Below are 18263 nucleotides of genomic sequence, written 5' to 3' on the forward strand. Positions count from 1 at the left end.
CCTTCCATGTTACTCCAAATTAAATCTTTACATGTATGTGCAAAGGCCTCAACTAGTCAGCTCTCAAAATAAAGCACACAACTACCTGGTTAAATGGAGAAGCAAAGCGATGTTTTGTCAAGAATAATTTAACACTCAATATTCCATTAGAAAGATCTGCTAACAGATTGCTAAGATACCGTCTATTAAAAATTCAGAAATATCCCACATTTAAACAGACAAGCACAGTAAACAGGTTCTGGTTTATGATCCATCTTATACTATGGTTCAAACGTTTACCATGCAAGCTAAATGTACAGCTGCAAGATGGGAATGAGACATTCTCCACCAAAAAATGACAACTGCATCCCTAGCAACATGCAGTTTGACACTGAACTTCAGTTATTCTTAATTTCAAGGAATTTAATGATAATATTTTCATTTATACAAGCATTTTCTAGCAGCTCACAGTAAGCTCCTGTCACAGATCACTGGTTTCTCTCAGGGACTGTGACTGCTTACAATGGTTATTAATTGTACAGAACATGACTTAACAGTCCTCAAATTCAAATTTTATGAGCACTTTCCATCCTTGCTTTCTGAGTGTGACAGTGCAGAAGTCTGTTGCCATCGAGACTAAACCTGAAGAACACCATTAGCAACCAAGATTGCCCCATCTTATTTTGAAGCCTCAGTTTTCTAAACCACAAGCACATTCGGTTCAGTCCATTTTTCTCTCCCAGAACTAAGATTTTTATACCATTAACTATCATTATAAAAATTCTAATGCATGTTTGGTTAGTTTTTCAAGCAATAAAAAGGATGCGATCTGTATAACACCTGTCCTAGATATAGTCTTCCTTGGGTAAAGGATGAGAAAAACCCATTACAAAGTCAGAAATATGTACATTTTTTACGATAACAGAATGGACTTGTAACTCAAAAAACAAAAAACCCCCACCACATTGACCAAAGTGACTAAATTCTCATCAGAATAGTTTTCCCTACACGGTCTGGCCACAAAGTTTTAATATATTGATTCAGAATTTAAAGTTATAGTAATTAAATCAACAGAATTTAATCTCAGTACTTCTTTGTATGCAGTATCAATATACATACATAAACTTTTTAAGCTCATGCATTTCTGCTGTGTCATTCACCATGCCTCTGTCTCAAGGTTCATCCCATACAGTCTCTCTGTCCCCCTCCTTGCTTGGTGTAGGTCAGTTAGCTCAAATAAGGCACAAACATTACAAAATTCATATAAATTCCTTACAACTAAGCAGACAAAAAGAGTAACTTACCCCCACTTAATAGCTTCATAACCAGCCAAAGTTCATCCTTCACCACAAAAGATGTGTAATAGGTCACCACATTGGGGTGATTGCATTGACTCATGGCTTGAATTTCTTTCTGTAAGAAATACAAAGCCCAGCGTAATATGGCCAGCTGTCAGTTCTGCTTGAATAAAGTGAAAGTTTAACTGATTTCTGAAGGGAAATACTGTAACAGCACTGAAACAAGCTCAAAATATGCATCAAGGCATCAAAACATTTCAATTTAATTATAAATCTACATGCAAGACAAAACATATTGCAAGGAATGCGAGGGAGGTTTGGCCGGGAGATACAAATATAACTGCATCAATTTTCTTCTTAGAGCAGCAGAGAAATTATTGTTAAAGTTCCAAGTTTAGAGTGAGCGATGAAGAATGAAGAGTCTCCAAGAGCTGACGGTGGGGGTAGAGGCTAGACAACAGAACTTGAGGAAAGATCAAAACCTACTGCCTCTCCTGTTCAAAAGGGATTTAGAAACAGTAGAATGGGGGCAGAAGGGAGAGAAGAAGGAAGGAGGCTGTAGGACAAGATGGACAGCATCACTGGCTCTGCTTACTGGTTGGATGGACAGGTGCACACCACAGAGCCAAACAAGCAGACAGAAGTGCAAGAGGAAAAAGCAACGTTACAGATTGAGAGGAGAAGTCAGTGGAAACAACTGAGTAGAGGAACACACAGTCACCAACAGATGCATGACATGGCACTGCCAAGTAACACCATCTATGACACACCACAGCTGTACACATTAAGAATGAAGGCCTTGTATTTTTAGTTCAAGTAGAGTCCTCTTCTGTTCACTGTTTTACATGGATTTTTTGGTAACACCCTTCAGGCAAATACGCGTTGCTCTGAATTCTCTACGTAGGGGCCTTTAGGCCTCCTTTCTACTCGAGGGTTTGGCCTCACAGCAACTTAAGCTATCACTGCCCTACCTCTCTCTGCCTCTCTGTTGCCAGCCACATGGCTCTTACCCATCTCTGGTGCCAGAGGACATGCTACTGGATAGTGAGCCAGTCAGCAAGCCAATACAGCTAAAAACTGATTATTCCACCTCCCCTCGCTCCCTGAAAAGACAGGGCCTGTGGCCGTTCCCTATCAGATTGATTAAAGCTGCCACAGATGCAGTTTTCAACTTTCAGCCTCACTTCAGTGAATGTTTTTAAAGACTTTCTTTATCGGTTATTTGCAATGCACTTGAGATCACATCATAGCAGCCTTCCAACACAATGTTAATTATTGCATTAAAGACTTTGACTTAATTTCATCATACTTTTTGGTGATTATTAAGTCAGGCTGCAGTATGACACACATCTCAGCTAGTCCTGTTGTGAAAAGTCCTCCTCCCTAGAGTGCCTCCTAGCCCTGAACGATACAAGGAGGAATGTCTGTGTAGCCATGCAATGAGCCTAACTGATCAATTTGCAAAATAACATTTTTTAGTGGGAGAAAATAAGGGGAAAACAGTGGAGAAGAAACATGGGACACAATTCTCCTTCCCAGCAGATGTGCCAGCTTAAACTCAAGTCAAACTACTCAGGACTTTAATTCAGCTTTCCATATCAAATCCTAACTGTAATGCTCCCACTCTATATTGCTATTTCATTTCTTATACTGTTTTATTGTTTTCCTATTCTGGTAACATCACAACGGCTCACAAAGTCTACTTGTCATGACTGGGCAACGTTGCACCTCATCTGTTTTACGCACACATGAATATAGCAGAAACCTAACTAGCTACTTGAAGTGAGCTTTACAATCTTGAACTGAAAAGTGCTTTGAACATTTTGGCTGCCCACATCAATTGCGGCAAAAATTGAGCAATCACAGTAACCATGGCTAAATATGCCTTATGTCTCAGCTTTGGTGACTTTTACAGATCAAGTCCTTGAAAACAAAATAATCGAATAAAAAAAAAAAAAAAGAGAGAGAGAGAGAGAGAGAGAGAGATGGGATTATAATTTAATTGGAAAAGTATCAGTTTAAATCTTCAATTCCAGATAGCGCATCTCTCACACAATTTATTTAACAGTAAACCTCCATCTTCAGTTATTTGGCTGAAGTCCAGGATATGCACAGGTGAGAGAGAAAGTGTTCATTTAAAATACACTCTCAGCTTATACTAGGATATCCAGTAGAGCACCTAGGAGCATTCTTCACATTCACTTCACTTTAGACATTTGACAGCACCAAAGCCATAATGGCACTTATCATTTAAAATCTCTCCCTCATGTCTCTGCTTCTGCGCTGCTCTCTCCTTCGTGCTCGCACGATTGCCTGTGAACTGCATCAGGAAACATGCCCAGGTTAAAACTTAACTTCTTTTTAGCCAGTTTATTTCTGATCCAGTTTCATGGATAGGCCACACAAAGATGTGTCTCAGCATAAGGGCAGGCGACATAGTAACAAGCAGCTGTGAGACAACTATTTTTGGTGGCAGCGCTAACTTGTAGTATTCACAAGAGTGGGGCCCAGCTGCAAGGGAACAGGCAGGTGGTTTTGTTGTGTTTGTATTTCCTGAGCACCTGCTTCATGGGCACCCAGAACCTGCCACTTCTGTGGGATTGGCCATAAAATGCAAGGGGCTCTTCCAAGGAGCCTTCCTAGAAGGACTGCCCAGAAAAGAATCTCAAATAGTTTAGAAAAAAGTTTCAATAAAGTTTACTGGTGAAAGAGACAATTATCTAGAAATAGGTCTGCCAGAGCCTTCAGATAAAAGCCTCCTCCTTTATTTTACTTCTGCTGAACAACTTCAGGAGTTTCTTATTTATCTGACAGTACTCCATTGTATCAGCCAAGCTTGCACATGGATACAGGAGTTCCTCCTTAATAACAGATAGTATTTGTCCACTGTCTAAAAGATAGTAAACACAATAATGTACAGCAGGATTACTGCTGAAATGAACGTTAAGTAGTTGTTCAAACCAACATTTACTCACACTATTCTGCATTTATCATCTTTCCTAAAGCTCACAGATTTTATTTAAGATCGAGGATAAGGGGATGGAGTAAGATATCCAGTCAGGATAACATTAAAGACAGGAACTTTTTCCTTGGCTTGTGGAGTTAAGTTACATTTAGCTTACAATAGTGAGAACACAGGACAATGCAGGAAACAGAGTATTGAATTTCAGGAGTTTGGCAGTTTATGTAACCTTGGTATTATTTAAACTCCCTCCCCCACTGCCTTTCTATTTTAAATGACAACAGCCCAGATCCTAAGTCTGCTTATGTGGGCATCAGGCTTGCTGCATTTCCATTTCTGTAAAGGCCACATAGTGGAAGATTTGTCAAGAGTGACTTTACACATCATCATTAAGCACATAGTAGCAGGATTTTACAAAACAGCATGTTTGGAGAATAGAGTTTTGAAAGATCCTTATGCCAAAGGAAACTGCTTCATCAGAAAAAAAAGTGACTAAAAATTCAACAGATTCAAAAATGATGTTAAAAAAACCAAACCCAGGAGCATTCTAAATATTAACTGAAATAAAAGTGCTTGCACAGGTATAACAACACTTTTTAAGGTAATTTATGCCCTTTTCCCGAATAATATCTCTGTTTTTTAAACAAAATTTAAAAATCCCTCGATTAGAACACAGTCAGAATAAATATACTTTCCCTCAGGGAAAAAAATTTTAGTTATGTGTGTGTGTACATGTTTGTATAGATCAAAAAAAAAAAATACATGGCCTTTTCGTCACCCTCCTAAAGCAGTCCTATGAACTCAGAGAGCCAGAATTTATGTTCAGATCGATACAGATTAACAAACAAAAGAAAACATCTGAACATAGAAAAGCAGATATTGACTCATGTTAAGAAGTGATGGCATGGACAGTTGCCTTCGTACAAAAAGAAAACAATGTGGGACCAGAAGTTCAAGATCTATTGCCTCATTTGGCAGAGAGTGGAGACATCTCAGCAGTAGACATCACCCAAGTTCTTGCTAAGGTAACTTCTACAAGTTGGTATCGAACTGTAGCCATGTCTCTGTATCACCTGGATATCTTTTGTGGAGTTTTAGTCGTTTTGCCTGGTTTTATTTGCTGAAACCTTTTTTTTATTCTTAATTCCATTAGTTCAAATTCTGCTAAAGAAAAAAATAAAGTTTGATCATTTTATATTACACTATGATAGTGTTGGTAGTCTTACGAAAATGTTCTCTATGGGCTGTAGATGTTAACACATCACGCACAGCCTCACCTTGGGCTGTTCCCTCTTAAACACAGTCCAGAGCTACACTTATCTTCTGAATTTAGTTGGAGAGAAACCTCACTACCTCAGAGGTAGATTTCACTGCCACAGCCCTCTAAAAACACAACAATGTTCCATACAAGCTGTTACGTAAACTGAAGGCGAATGCCATCAATCACCAGGGGAAGAGCATTTTGGGTCCTCCACTGTAAACAAGCCATTTGATCTGAAGAAACTAGATGGACCATACCCTCTGTATCAAATTCAAGATATCTTTTGAACTGGCAATTCCCTGCTGAGGAGATCATTTCCTTCAGAGGCAGGAATTTCTGCATTAGAAAAAGCCCAGTCTCTAGGCAGTAGTATAACCTGTGGAACAGAAGAGAGTGTTCTCACTTTTAGAATGGTTTTGCATCCTTCAATTCTTGTTTCGCTGCCTATATATAAATAAGCATTAGGCTCATAAAAACCTGACTAGGAATGACAGAAAGCAACAAGTTTAACTTTTTAAAAGTTCTTTGCAACTCTGTCTGGATTTGCTATAACAAGTGCAGAGGAAAAACTCTTGCAGTTGCTTTTACAAAGGGCATCCTACAGGTCCCTTCCTCCTTTGATCAGTGACCCAAACAAACAGCATTCCTCGTGTGATTTGTTACTGCCTATTGGATGTTGTGTGTTACCAGCATTAACAAGAGTTTCCCTGTGTGGATGGCCACATGGCTGTTCTTAACCCAGCCCCACTCCTCAAAATGTTATCATTAGAAAAATATTCCAACAACTAGTTTTTGCCTTTTTTTGTGCTTTAGACATTTTAAGGAGACCTGTTCAGTTTTACCTTTATATTTTTAATCAGTCTTTAAACAAAGGAAAATATACCTTTCCTCAGTATTAAGAAATGACAGACAACCATAGAGTAAACTCTCAAAAACCAAGTCTCCAGAAAGCAAGGGTTAAGCTTCTTCCCAGAGCTCTCAACAGCTGATTAACCCAAAGGATTCAAATTTGTATCTCTTCTTTTGGGGGCATTAGGAAGTATATATTTGCCTGACATATTTTAGGGCAAGGGCACATTTCTTTCAGATTATTTTAAGTCCTTTTCCCCCACTATTATCCTGCATAAAATCCTGCCCTCACTCTTACACCAACCAAAATCAAGATCAAAACAGAAGATTGTCTCCCTACAATATGTTCCCCTCTGATTTACTTACAAGTAACTCATCCATACTGGTCTGGCATTTTTCTAAGTTGATCCTCTTTATGGCTACACGTTCTTGCCTGGGTTTGCATAGCGCTGCTTGGACAACTGCTGTAGCACCGCTACCTGAAAAAAGGCAGAAAAGGAGTACAGACTTAATGTGACAAGTTCCAACCAGTGTCCAACATAAGAACCCATCACTGACCAGGAACTAAAGAACCTTCTGTTAACCCCTTTTCAGTATTTCCCCCCCACACACACCTTTCCACTAGCAAGACAGCTTGCACACTTCTCGAACGGAGAAGAAAAACTCTCATTCAGAGACCCCATGCTTTACAATTTCAAAGAAGAGTACTTAAAATAATGGGCTCATTTATCAAGTCACACCCACCACCTAAATGCATTTCAAAGCTTGGGAGCCATTACACTTTTGCCTTTGGACACATCTGTTTCAATCAATGATTTAAATATTTCATGACTTGCAGAGCTAACATGATTAGAAGCGTTGAATGTGGGGGGCAGAGGAGGGCAGGGAGATTGCTTTGTCAAATGTTATTTCTTTGAGTTCTTTCAGGTCAGTCCCTGCTTACGTGGCTTTTGTCCCTACTGTTCAATGAACAGAGAAACATTGCTAAAATTGTACATGCCAAATCTTCTACAGTTTCATCTGCATTCTTGCTCATCTATTACGATTAGGATAAGAGCCTAGACAAAAGAGCATGCTGATCCTTGTGAAGAGCGTGACGAACAAGTATCACACCAGCAGTAAGAAGGTGCAAGGTGCTGAATGGCCTGGCAGGGACAGAAAGTCACACTTACTGGACATTTGAATCACATATGACTATACCACAGCAAAGATGATGATGCCAGACGGAATCCAACAGAATTTCGGAAAGGGGGAGCATTAAAATAAGTTTGTTTTTGTTTCAAGTTTTATTTGCAGACAGCAGGAGTAGAAAGTCCCCTTGCTTCTTTTGTCAAGCATCCACTAGTTTGCCCCAGAGTCATTGCTTACCAAATCAATGAGATGCTTTCAACTAATATTCAGAAAGAATTTTGCCAAGCTTGCACATCTTGCATCTACATCAAATACAGGAGAGTACTTCCTCGAAGTAATTGCATCTTGCTCATTCACGCAGAAATCTAAAATCCCCTGAGCAGCTTCTACCTGTAATTCTAACTATTTTCACATAAATTATGGTCTTCTAGTAACTCACTGAACTGAGCAACATATCATATTGGCCTGCTCATACATTATGTCCTATTTATGCACAGTAATTGGCATGCTCTAGATGAATACAAGTCATGAACAAAAAGCTGTTTTGTTGTCAGGCCCTACAAACGTGGATTCAGTTACCAGTCAACTTAAGAACAATTGAGAGCTCTTCCCTCCACGCATCTGAGAAAACACCAATAACTACTCATGACTGGAAGTTATTGTCCATGTTTTAATTGCTATTTGCTTAGATATTCTCATGTATTGTTCGGCTGAGCACTTTTTTTCCCACTCAAATCACAAAACCTTCTAGCTCAGTACATGAATATTATTACAATATAAAACTGAGCTTATCTTAAAAATAAGAAATAATAAAAAAAGTCTTAACAGGATAAACCAGTCATGGTTTTGCAGGATGCGGTTGCAGGCAAATATTGACATGTCCTGTTCCGTCAGCTTACAGAATGCAGTCTTTAAAAATTCCAGTAATGGCATTAACTAATAAAAGAATTAAGAGATATTAAAAAAATTAGAGAAAACATCCCAAGGAAGGAACTGGCAAGTCAACATAACTCAACTCTAATAAGATTCATTCTACATCACTTTCATGAAGTTCTCACTCAACACATCAAGACAGAAATCCTCTCATTATTTTGGCTATGTAACTGGGGGGGGGGGGGAAGGGGGATGGGGACTAAACCTTTAGCTATTAAGGATACAGGAATCAAGATTAAAGATTCTCCTTGATGTAACTTTTTTCCATATGCCAGTAGTTTTCTCTGTTTGTAGGAAACAACCAAATCTGCACTTTCAAAATGCAGTCATACACCAAGGCCACATTAAAACAGAAACAAACAAACAAAAGCATTGCACAGAAGAAAAATTCTTCAGCAAGGCCCGGATGTAATCCTAACTCCTTAAATTAAAACATCAGTTAGATTACAAGAGTCATGTCACATCGCTAACCCTACCCCATTACATTACTTGCTCAAGTTGTATGAGACCCCAAACCAATTAGTATGTATTTACTACTATTTAAATATTCTTCTATTGCAAAATTATCATGAGCATATCCGTTAAGCACAACTTGAAGATCTGTTCCTCTTTTGCCTACTGAAAGAGGATGAGATGTGAAATTTTGGGATGCAAACTACAGTTTGAAAGTTATTTATAGAACGAGCCTTTCAGTGCACTTTTCCTGTTTTTCCTCTCCAGAGAGGACAACTTCCAGTGGGATATTTTTCATCACAAGAATATGATGCACTGACAGTGCAAAAAGCTTGCTATGTTTAGAATAAAGGTAATCTATCTCAGTTTCTCTTCTTTCTCTTGCCTTTTGAACACTCTAGGCAATACAGTATTTTGATACTAAATGCAACCTGTGCAGCCTGCATTCTCAGTGGGACACAGATATAAAACAGGTTTGAGAAAAGAGCTTCGGGTCCTAAAATAGCCAAGCACTTAGTGGCTATATGCTTCCTTCCACTCAAAACATTTTCCCCTCTCCTCCTCTGGCTCACAAGGGAAACAACTGGGCATAAAGGAGAGGAAAGTCCGCAACTTTCCCATGTGCTCTGAAGACTCCTTCTGTGTAAATAAAGAAGCGATGCCCAACTCTAGTCTACTAAACAAGTACAGAACTGAAGTATTGCTAAGGAATAGGTGTTAAACAGGACTAACCAGATAAGCACTTCAGTCAAAAGAGTTAACAGACTAGAACAGTAGTCCACCATCATGCAAACAAAAAATTGGCACAGACAACCGTTAAACATAATGATTTGATTAGTATCGAAAGAAAATGTTTATGTAGAATAGATTGCAGTAAACCATTCCTTGTTGGAAGACACAGCTTACTGAGGTATACTGAACCTTACAAGGCATCCAAAACTTATCTCTCATAGCTGAGAGCATACCCACTACACCACAAGCAAAGCACAGACCAGTTTTAGCATCTAGTCATGCATGATGCTTGTCCATTTAGAAAACAGAATTGGTATAATGAAAGCTCAGGTTGGATGAACTGTGAAGCCTTCATATCCAGGAGTCTCCTGCAGAAGAACAGTAAGGAAGGATTACCCGTGGTCAGACTCAAAAAAAACAGTTTTGTAAGAGTGATTTTTTTCTCCCCACTGCTGGAAGTCTTCCTCCTGCTTGCTACAGTGGGAAGCCCAATATCAAAAGTTAACAGTGAAATAATGCAATTTCAAGTCCACAAGACACCTGCTATTCCTATTTCGCAACAGGCAACAAGAGACAGAGTTTAATCTTGTCCTCATGTTTCTTACTGCTGTCCTTCTCTCTAGTGTGATCGCACTGACAGCCAACTTGTTCCTTCTGAACCATGTGCGCCACACTATCCTGCTTTCAATGCAGCAGGACCATTAGAAATGCTTGTAATCGTTTGGGTTTGTGTAACAGAAACCTCCTTAAGAGCAATTACAAATGGCCGTATCTCACTTGTTCTAGAAGGATCTAACCTAAAAACAGAAACAAAGAAATATTCTGCACTGCACTTTGCAGATGATTCACAGAAAGCATACAAAAACCCCACACAGGCAATCACTCATCGAGGACTTAGGCTCATGTGAAGAAGTTCAAAATCTGACATAAACACATTTTCTCTCTGCTTTTGTATAGGTGGAGAACCTGTCTCCAGCTGGCAATGAGAAGAAGGATCTTTGAACAGGTGTGATCAACTACGGATGTTAATATTTTGGTTTTATTTACCCTCCACTAGCCAAGTCCCCAAAACAAAGAGAGTGAGGATAGATGGCAGCACCACTTTGTGTGCACACCACACATGTACACAAACACACTTCCTCCTTCATACAAGCATGCAGCACTTCTGCTCATTTATTCCCTGCTATGTATAAAGGTCTGACACTTTCCACCCATTCAGCACTGCACTGTAATTCTCTATTCCAAATATATCCAGAACTATTTCTATTTTTGTCCCCATAAAACATAAAAAACAGTATCTTCATTACCCCATAGTGATTTACCAAGTCTTATTTTTGCTGACTAGATGCCTGACAGGTCAGGCAGCAGTCATAACTACAGGACACCAACTACCTTATCTCAGAACCTGTACAGACTCTTATATACCTACCCACATCACCTGCACTTCTGCACTCTTCTGCTCCCCCTGGATATAGAAACCTCCTATTAAATGCAAACGGTTAGAGCACACCAATTTTGAAAGTCTACCTCCAATCCAAGAACCCAACAGTAAGTAAATAAAATCTGCGAAAATGGATAAAATACCTATTATTTTTATTTTTCAGACAATCCAATTCTGAAGAACAGACTCCCCTAATTAATTCTTAAGTGTGGTTCATAAGCAGCAGAGGTGAAGGATTCCTTTTGCATACAGCAGAGCACGCACTTAAAGCCACAATTAGCATACACAAATTGCACCTGCACAAATGCAGCCTCGCTTAGATCTCAGCTCATAAAAGCAAGACTTTGACATATAACATACAAAGCATCTGTGCTAACATACAAGCTTTGAAAAACTACATTGTACATATTGTATACAATGCACAATATTGTACAGTGAACCTCCAGCATTACTACATCTGTGTTATAAACGAATCGGTACTTCAGCATATTCCATGGCAGTGTTCTGGAGAACTAGTCTTTCCAGCCTTGAGAGAATCAGTTCAGTTGGTGGCAAAGCAGTATTTTTGGTTAAGAAACTGAGAACAGAGAACCTTTAACTTCTTTCCATTTCTAGCTCTTCCCGCATACACTTTCAGTATTACTCATTTTCTTTGATATTACTTCCACTGTTTAAAAGTTATAATTCTGCTCTTTATTTGCTCATTTAGACCATCATACTTAAACTCAGAACATTTTCTGAAACTTAACTTCACAGAAAATGAGATCAATTTCTTTTTCAATCTTCAACAGAAACATGTGTGTTCTTAAGAACTTCAAGATAACCAAGTAAATACAGTTTAGTTACAATTTCTACCTACTTCATTTTCCTACTTCAGGCTGGGATCAAGTCTCTCCCCTTACAATTTACAGGGACACTACTTTATCCATCCTGTCTGTTAGGATGTTGACAAAAATCACCTAACACACACTACGTGTCCATGAAATCTATGCACATACCTACAACTGCTACTTTGGCATTTTGATTGTTCAACAATTACTCCAATTAATTCTTCCTCGAGCTAAACAAAAATTTGTTCTGCAGTTGGACACTTAAAAATGTCACTATTATAGCTATAGAGTGAGTGGATAATTCAGTTTGTTTTTTTTTTTAATACCTTTTTGTGGAAGAGCAGTTTACACACAAGGTCTCTGAGTTCTAGCAATCTTATCCCATATTATTTTTTGAAAGTACATTTTGCATAAGGAATCCAGAAAAAAAAAATCTCCAAGGAAGATAAAGGTCTACAAATACTTATGTGATCCCACTGCAGTCTTAGATACATAACCTACATGTCTGTGTCAAATTAATAAGCATTAAAGAAAAGCTACAAGAGAATTTTTATTTATGTGTTCAACCAATCTGTACTAAGGCTAAGAGTAAGTAAGCTTGAGCATTAACCAAACATCATACACTCCAAGCAGAGAAAAAAATAGGAGGATTCATTATCAGCAATAAAATCCCACATAACAGAAAATACGGCACGTGAGGGAGTGACTAGGCTTTTTGAACTCTCGACTTTTTATTTCCCTCCCATCCGCAGATATTTTGGCTAAATAAATTATAGGAAATATTTTCAGGTTTGCTATGCAACACTCTTGCAACTCCCTCCCTGTCAAATCTGAAGAACCGAATAAGGAAATCCTTCTGCCAAAAGCACACAAGAACAGGAACTTACCTTCCTGAACATGGAGCCTTCTAGCATCAGAGTAAAGCAAATAACTATGAATGACAAGCTGATTACTTACGTAGCAAGACAAACTCAACTCTGTACAAAGACAGCGGAGAACCTATGACTACTGTCTGTAAAGGTAAAAGTGCTCCTTCCCTCTACCTGTGAGCCCCAGATATACTATATTAGAAGAAATGTCTGTCTTGTCTGAAGCATAATCAGGTATCATCAGTCATGGATAAAAGAATTTTAAAGAGCTCTACTCTGACTGACAAAGACATAAAAACAATTTGTGGCTAGAAAGTGAAACCAGACACATTTAAATTAGATACAAGGTTTATTTAACAGTGACTGGGCTTAAGCATGGAAATAAAATGCCAGCTAAGTGACGGTTTTTCCCATTCAGACACTTTCTCGGTAATGAGACTTCAGTCTACGGCCATACAGAGCTCAGTGCTTGTCAGCTTGGTAAAATGTCATCACCACGCTAAGATGATGATCAGACTGGAAGATGCAGGAGCTGGGAATGACCATCAACTACATTTAGGGAAGGAGCCATTTACCTGAAACACACAGTCACATTCCAGTAAAGCTGGCAGTAAGCGCGCAGTTTGGAAAGGGTGCTAGGAAAACAGAGACTATGGCCACTGCCTCCTGCCACCTCAGGCACTGCCCCCTCCTGCTGTTCTCCATCCCCACTCTCCCAACAGAGAACGATGGGCAGAGCTGATGCCATATGTTCTGCTACGATTTTAAATACTCCACTGTGTGTCATGGCCAGATATTCTTCCTCCTCCCAAGATAAATTGCAAGATCTAATTTTTAATTAAATTGTATTTTCAGAAAAGAAGCAAGGATTGTGATCATTTAATTCTCCCTGCTCTTTCATCAACACAGAAGCCATCATCCAATATACACACAAATCCTGCCATGTAGAAAGCATAATTCACACTGGAAGTGGCTCTGCATGACTACACTAGAACTCGACAGCTGGTAGTTACTGCGGGACCACAAGACTCCTCACCAGGTTATCAACTGAACCCCCCAGAACTCTGTTTAACTCCATTTCATGTTACAAGGAGGTTAAAACTGAAGATTTGCTATGCTGAACCAGATTTCCTGCCTAGAAAAAATTTAACAGAAAATTACTGTTCATTTTCAAAGTAGCACTACAAAACAGATGCTGGTGTTGATTTAGCTGGTTGGCATATTTTATTGTTTCTTATTTAGTTTGAAAGTAAACACTTGGAACAACTAGCATAGAACAAGGACAGGAATGCAATAATTTCCAAGTCTTCTGGATGTCACCACATCATGCACCATTCCCTTCAGAGAATGGGGAAGATGAACAGCAATCTACCAAAATACAAAGGTAGTGTTGCTTGTGCACTGTCATGAAGATTTCCAACTAATACTGAAATGCTGAAATACAAAACATCTTCAATTAGCTCACACCAACGGAATGCGTTTTGTGAGTCCACTATGGCTGCATGTTACAAGGAAAAAAACTACCTTCCTCCCTGACCCTACTTCTCATGAAACAATTGACAATCTGGAGCACTATAAATGCTATCATGTTATTAAATTTTCATCAGGCGGTTTTAATACTTTGATGTTCTTATTATTAACTTAAGGTGGCTCAAAGACTGGGAGCACCAGATACTAATAGGAATAAATTATAAGCATAAATTCAGCCCATGTAATAAAATGTTTTCATGGCAAAAAAAAAATGAGAAGCGAAAAGTGACTTTATAACTGAATTGTGTTGCACCTGAATATGTTCCTTCTCAGAACTCTAAAGTTATGACTCAAGCTTATGACCTTGCCCACATTTCTTCTACAGGACAGAAACCATGACCAACAAGTAAATATACAATGTTTTTCTGGCCTGATAAATTAACTATTTTTATGCCACTACCTTGAAGCAGGTATACCAGCTTGTTTACAGCTATTGTTTACAGCACTGCCCAAGTCTCAACACTGTCACGTAAACTTTCTCCAAAAAAAATCACCAGTCGATCTGAAGCCTAACTAAATGCCAAGAGGCATGCACACTCCTCCATGAAGATTAAGTTTCTTCCCTTCTACTTCTATCCCCCACTTACTCTCCTCCAAAAGGCAACGAATTCTCATAAAATAATGCGCTGACTTGATAGCAGTTTTGGGAATAATTAAGTTCCTCCTGCACTATCAGCTAGCCTCATTATTGCCTCTCCCTCCCCACTTAGTCTCTCTAGCTTTTCTCATTGCTACCCTTCCTATCGTAAGGTGGCTTTTTTTTTCCCCCCCCCACACCTCCTTCAGGATCTCAACCTTCTCACTTTTCAGTCTAGTGCTCCTAGCCCCCTAGGCACCCTTTAAATACCCCAAGCCTTCTGCAGGAAGCAGCGGTGCCAGGGAGAAGGACGAGCGTCATGGCCACACAGTCGCAGGACAGGCAAAGGAAGAAGGCAGCAGCCAAGCTCCACACAAGAAGGCAAGAAAAAAGGCAAGCATTCAACACCTACTGCTCGCTTCAATTACGCAGTTGTTAGCTCAGCCACACAGAACATGGTACCATGCACACAGAAACTGATGTAAGGAAGAAGAAAAAAGTTTTAAAGAAAGTTCTTCTTTCAATGATTTCACACCACCATTGCTTCATTCTGCCACTGCTGGACGACATGGTCCTTACACCCAGAAGCTTCAACCATGTAGCCCTATGCACACCCAAAGACCTTCAAACTTACCAAAAAAACACAAAAAAAACCAGTGAAATTTATCAGAGCAGTCAGGATTTCATCACACCAGCAAGGCTGTGCTGCAAAAGCCAGAAATAAGTACAAATCTGTTCACTCAAGAAAGCTTATTATTTATTTACACGGGGTAAGCAGCATCCATTTCTGCCAAGTGTGATTTCATTTATGAAAAAAAAAATACCTTGCTTTTAATTTTGGGCACCAGTGACTTTCCTAATGTCATAATTAACTTCTCAGTTCTGCAAGCAGATTGCTCCTCTGCTTCTGCTGCTGCTCAACAGTATCCCAGTGATTTTAGCAAACCCTAGAAGTTAACAAAAGTACCTAACCTAACTTGATTTTTAAGCTCCATTCTTTAAAAACCAAGAATTATTATTGTTATTATTAATAGAAAGAAAAACAGCTTTCATCTACTAAAACTGCTGTCTCATAGTCCTGAAATATTTTGGATCAACAGGAACAACAAAAAAAAAGAGAACTATTTGTTCAACAGGGTCAAAGAAAAATGAAATTTGGCCTACGAATGTAGCCACTGCACAGGCCACCCAATTCTCCTTTACAAGGAGAGCTTCATGTTTAATCCCTCGAGCCAGTCAGAACAGATGTGGTTTTGTTTCCATTTAACAAAGAGAGGTTCCATTTGACAAGCAGATTCTGGGAAAAAAACAAAAAAAAATCCTGCTCTCTGACCTAAGGGTAAGTAATTCTTTACTTAAAAAAAGAAACAGTAAAACAGTTCTAATGTTGTTTCAACATCATGATCCAACCTAAAATTGCTCTCCCAGGTTTGAACTTGGCCTCTGCTAGCAAAGCATCCTTACAGCGCTAGTTGTAAGAAGCGGTTCCACTTTGAAGATGCAAAGCCTTGCTGTTCAAAGACTTAAGGAGAATCAAAACCTTGCAATCCCTTCAAATTTCCACACGCTCACCATCAGAACTGCTCCTCTTATAGCACTTAAGTAATTCCTGTGCAGACAGGACTTTTCAGGGCTCAGAGGTTTTAGACCTTAGCTGTAGGAAATAGAGAGAGAAATACAGGAGGGAGAAATACAAGAGAGTGCGAAAGCAAGGAGACAGGAGTCCAAACATGAAGGAAGTTAGCACAACAGCTTCCAAGAGCAGGAAACAACGCCATACATTTTTCTAAATTAACATTACACAGAATCAGCCCATTACCTGGTGTGTTGCATATGTATTGATTACATGCATCTCTTGCATGCTGATTACATGCAACTTTCTTTAACCTTTGGTTTAATAAATCAACTTTGAAACAAGTTTATTTGCTGTTTACTTACAATAGCAACAAAACCAAAGCAAATTACACACCATTGTCGTTATTTTTGCCTATTTTCATATCATTCAGGTTCTTGTAAAATATAATTAATCTTCACAGAATCACAGACCAGCTGAGTTTGGAAGGGACCTCTGGAGATCATCCAGTTCAACCCCCCTGCTCAAGCAAGGTCACCTAGAGCAGGCTGCCCAGGACCCTGTCCAGATGGCTTCTGAATATCTCCAAGGATGGAGACTCCACAACCTCTCTGGGTAACCTCTTCCAGTGCTCAGTCACCCTCACAGTAAAAAAAAGAAAAAAAAATTTCCTCATGTTCAGATGGAGCTTCCTGTGTTTCAGTTTGTGCCCACTGCCTCTCATCCTGTCACTTGGCACCACTGAGGAGAGTATGGCCCCATCTTCTTTATACCCTCCCTTCATATATTTTATATGTATTAATAAGATTCCCCCCAAGCCTTCTTTCCCCCAGCCAAAAGAGTTCCAGCTCTTTCAGCCTTTTCTCATATGAGAGGTGCTCCAGTCCCTTCATCATCTTAGTGGCCCTTCACTGGACTTGCTCCATGTCTGTCTTGTACTGGAGAGCCCAGCACTGGACACAGCACTCCAGATGTGGCCTCACCAGGGCTGAGTAGAGGGGGAGGATCACCTCCCTCGACCTGCTGGCAACGCTCTTTCTGTTATGGCCCCGGATACTTTGCCATAAGGGCACGCTGCTGGCTCACAATCCTCCTCTTGTCAAGTTTGAATTCCAATTGCATGAGTTAAAATTAAAAAGTTACTACATTATACAACAACATTGGATCATCAGATCACATACAAAGCCTAACCTCTTAGAAGCAATGCAAACTAAAACCTGGTCTCCTGTCACTTAGTATTTCTAATGCAGAAAGTTCATTCTGGTTCAAAAAGGTCAAGACAAAGCTCCGCTCCCTAACACGAATACTATCATGTATAGACAAGTCTAGTAACTAAAAAATAAAAGCTCAGCACAGCCTCATTAACAGCACAGCACTGTGAATGTTCTAAAAGGTATTTCTAAATTGCACCATGACCGTCTTAACTTGACAGCTGAATTAAAAGCCACCCTTTATTAAACTACTAAATGAACATTTAACATTTCTACATTTTCTTCAGATGGTTATTAACTGACAGAAAATCTTGACCAATTATTTTCCCCAAAATAAAATTTTAATTAACAAAATTAACTTCTCCTGTTAAACTACAGATCTATTAAGTTATGTTGACTTCAGCTCACATGATTAATGTTATGAATGCTATATTTTTATGTTTATATACAACAGACTTAGGCGGAGGAGATTACTTTTAAGATTTATTGGTATGGAACACAATTTGTTTTGGATCACATGATATTTTTATACCAGAGCTTTGTGAAAAAACAAAATATCTTACATAATGTTAAGTATTACTTACCAAATACTGCAGTTTCTAATATAAGAGAAAGGTCTTTTTTTTTTTTTTTT

General features: G+C 39.0%; 1 protein-coding gene across 2 annotated transcripts in view; it reads right to left on the reverse strand.

Moving 5' to 3' along the window:
* The window catches only part of STK39 (serine/threonine kinase 39), a 105595-nt gene that overhangs the window by 82151 nt on the left and 5181 nt on the right, over positions 1-18263 (reverse strand). Inside the window, exons 1-3 of one of the 2 annotated variants that reach the window (XM_026094069.2) lie at positions 6716-6829; positions 5758-5876; positions 1284-1392 (exon numbers count right to left, since the gene is read on the reverse strand). In XM_026094069.2, coding sequence (XP_025949854.1) covers positions 1284-1377 — 94 coding nt within the window. In that variant the 5' untranslated portion in view covers positions 1378-1392; positions 5758-5876; positions 6716-6829. Of the gene's footprint in view, positions 1-1283; positions 1393-5757; positions 5877-6715; positions 6830-18263 lie in introns of those variants that run through there. The other variant, XM_026094063.2, reaches the window with a different exon arrangement.

Source organism: Dromaius novaehollandiae, chromosome 7, assembly GCF_036370855.1.
Source record: "Dromaius novaehollandiae isolate bDroNov1 chromosome 7, bDroNov1.hap1, whole genome shotgun sequence".
Classification (NCBI taxonomy): domain Eukaryota; kingdom Metazoa; phylum Chordata; class Aves; order Casuariiformes; family Dromaiidae; genus Dromaius; species Dromaius novaehollandiae.